The sequence below is a fragment of the Galeopterus variegatus genome, unplaced genomic scaffold (assembly GCF_000696425.1).
Source record: "Galeopterus variegatus unplaced genomic scaffold, G_variegatus-3.0.2 Scaffold1106, whole genome shotgun sequence".
Lineage (NCBI taxonomy): Eukaryota > Metazoa > Chordata > Mammalia > Dermoptera > Cynocephalidae > Galeopterus > Galeopterus variegatus.
Window position 1 is genome coordinate 497093 of NW_007727217.1, and position 2258 is coordinate 499350.

General features: G+C 27.9%; 1 protein-coding gene across 2 annotated transcripts in view; it reads right to left on the reverse strand.

The window, feature by feature from the left end:
* CDH10 (cadherin 10, type 2 (T2-cadherin)) overlaps positions 1–1730 on the reverse strand; it is a 148897-nt gene extending 147167 nt beyond the window's left edge. Inside the window, exon 1 of one of the 2 annotated variants that reach the window (XM_008574790.1) lies at positions 1372–1730. In XM_008574790.1, coding sequence (XP_008573012.1) covers positions 1372–1602 — 231 coding nt within the window. In that variant the 5' untranslated portion in view covers positions 1603–1730. The remainder of the gene's footprint in view (positions 1–1371) is intronic. The other variant, XM_008574791.1, reaches the window with a different exon arrangement.
* Positions 1731–2258: the final 528 nt, after the last annotated feature.

The following is a 2258-nucleotide window of genomic DNA, read 5'->3' on the forward strand; positions in this document are numbered from 1 at the left end:
CCGAGGCTTGCAATCCCGTTGCCGGTCCCCGGTCCGGTACGGGGGCAACACTGAGGGTTGCGATCCGTTGCCGGACACGGAAAAAAAAAGACAAAAAGACAAAAAAATAAAAATAAAAATAAAAAAATAATTGGAATATGACAAAACATATCAAAGTGTTTTAAAATCAATGAAAAGGTATTCTAAAAATAAAAATAAAAAATAATTGGAATATGACAAAACATATCAAAGTGTTTTAAAATCAATGAAAAGGTATTCCTTCAAAAATAGTTAACAAAAGCCAGAACACTATTTAAATTATTTGAATGAAGGTGTTACTGTTTAGGTTAACACAAAAGTCACTAATGCAGTAATTTCATAGTATTAACACGTGATGTATTTCTTTTGTTAGTATGCTTAATTTCTCTTCTTTCCTTTGATATATTTTCATAAACTGTATGTAAAAATAATACTGAGTTATAGGTTGGGCAAAGGACATAAAGAAATATCATGATTTGTAAGACTGAATATGCTAATAAATACAAATTTTAAAATAAAAAAGTAAAAAAAAAATTTCTTCTTAAGTTCTTAAGTTAGCCAAGACATTAACTAACTTCATTTAAATTCAAATAGCATCAATAAACAAAATTTGAATTTAATACAATGTAGTGTATAAAAGCATTCATTGTTATTAGTATGTCACACTTATCATTTCATTCCCAACCGCAACTAATTTTTCTCATTAACTTTATAATTGCATGGAATGAAAATTCTTCTCTGTCCACTTCATATTGCAATTGGTAAGCTATTTTTACCTGCTAGTCTTCCAATTTCTTTTTCCTTTATACAAATGCATCCATAATGTGACTTAAGAAAAATGAATAACATTCATATGTGGATTAAGTATTTTTATAAATAAGAAACTATTTTTTCCCTTGGGTCATATTTTTAATGACATTGGCTGCCTCATTTGATAGAAGATGAAACAACTGTTAACCATGTATTTTCTTTCTCACCGAAGTCAACAACAATGTAAGAAAAAAAAATATATATATATATAGCATTCATATGCATTGTCATTTTAAATGAGTATATTAACATTTAGTTTTCTTGCTATCATTTCTTTCTAACTATAAATTCTAAAATTGCAGTTTTTAGTAGTCTTTAATCCATGAGTTGTTGGGCAGAATTAAATCTAGCAAATGAATGTTTACATTTTTCATGTTTTATTCATTTTTTTTCAGATTAAAATTTGTATTTCATAAACAAAAAACCTTTAGGAATATTTAGAGAATCAAATTAATAAGAATGATGGTTTTGATGAACTTTAAATTTTGCTCCATAAGACATATAAAGAAAGAATGTAAATATTTGTCAGTTCCATAGACTTACCTTGCCTACATATTGATAATCAGATCCTGTATATTCCTCCAATAAGAAAAATTGATTCCACATCCAACCACGTTTTTGACGATGCAGAATTTTGCCATCACTCCTTGGCACACGTGTTCCTAAAATTCTTTGCTGTGGCACAGGAGTCCTTCTGAACGTTATCTCTGGAGAACAGAAATGTGGCAGGCATATCCAGAGTAGAAACAGTAGCAAAAATTGATATATTGTCATAGTTCACTTCTTGACAAATCCCAAAGAAGATGAAGAGAAAGCACTTCTATTTTGCTGGGTTGGATTTTACTGCATTTCAACTGGTTTCCAACATCTCATCAATGTTTTGTACATGTTTCCAAAAGCTTCGAACAAACAAACAAATAGAAAAATGTCAGCTGACAACAGTATGAATGTTACTTGTCACTTTAATTTTAAAGTGACAATAATTTATTAATAACAGCAACCAAAATATTTATTTTCTCTATTTTCCATAAAATAATGATTAATTCTGAGAAACATTACTTGTCTAGTAACATGTCTACAAGATAAGATAATTATAGATCATTTATTTCAAAAAAATTTTAAAGAAGGGATATCATTATGCTTTTTTTTTTCTTTTGACACTTTAACAGTTTAAGGAATTATAATTTTCATATAGAGTGAAGATTTAGATCATTCTGTATGTCAACTTTCCAGAGTAATTTAACATAAATTAAACTTTGAAAATAAAATGGTGATTTAAATAAACTACAGGAATCAGTAATATTTCTGTGCAATGCAATGATATTAAAATGATTTAAAGCAGTGACACAGTTTCTTCATATTTAATCAACTCAGAGGTAAAAAGTAAAGGCAAAAACAAAACAAAACAAATTAAAAAAAGAAAAAAAAAA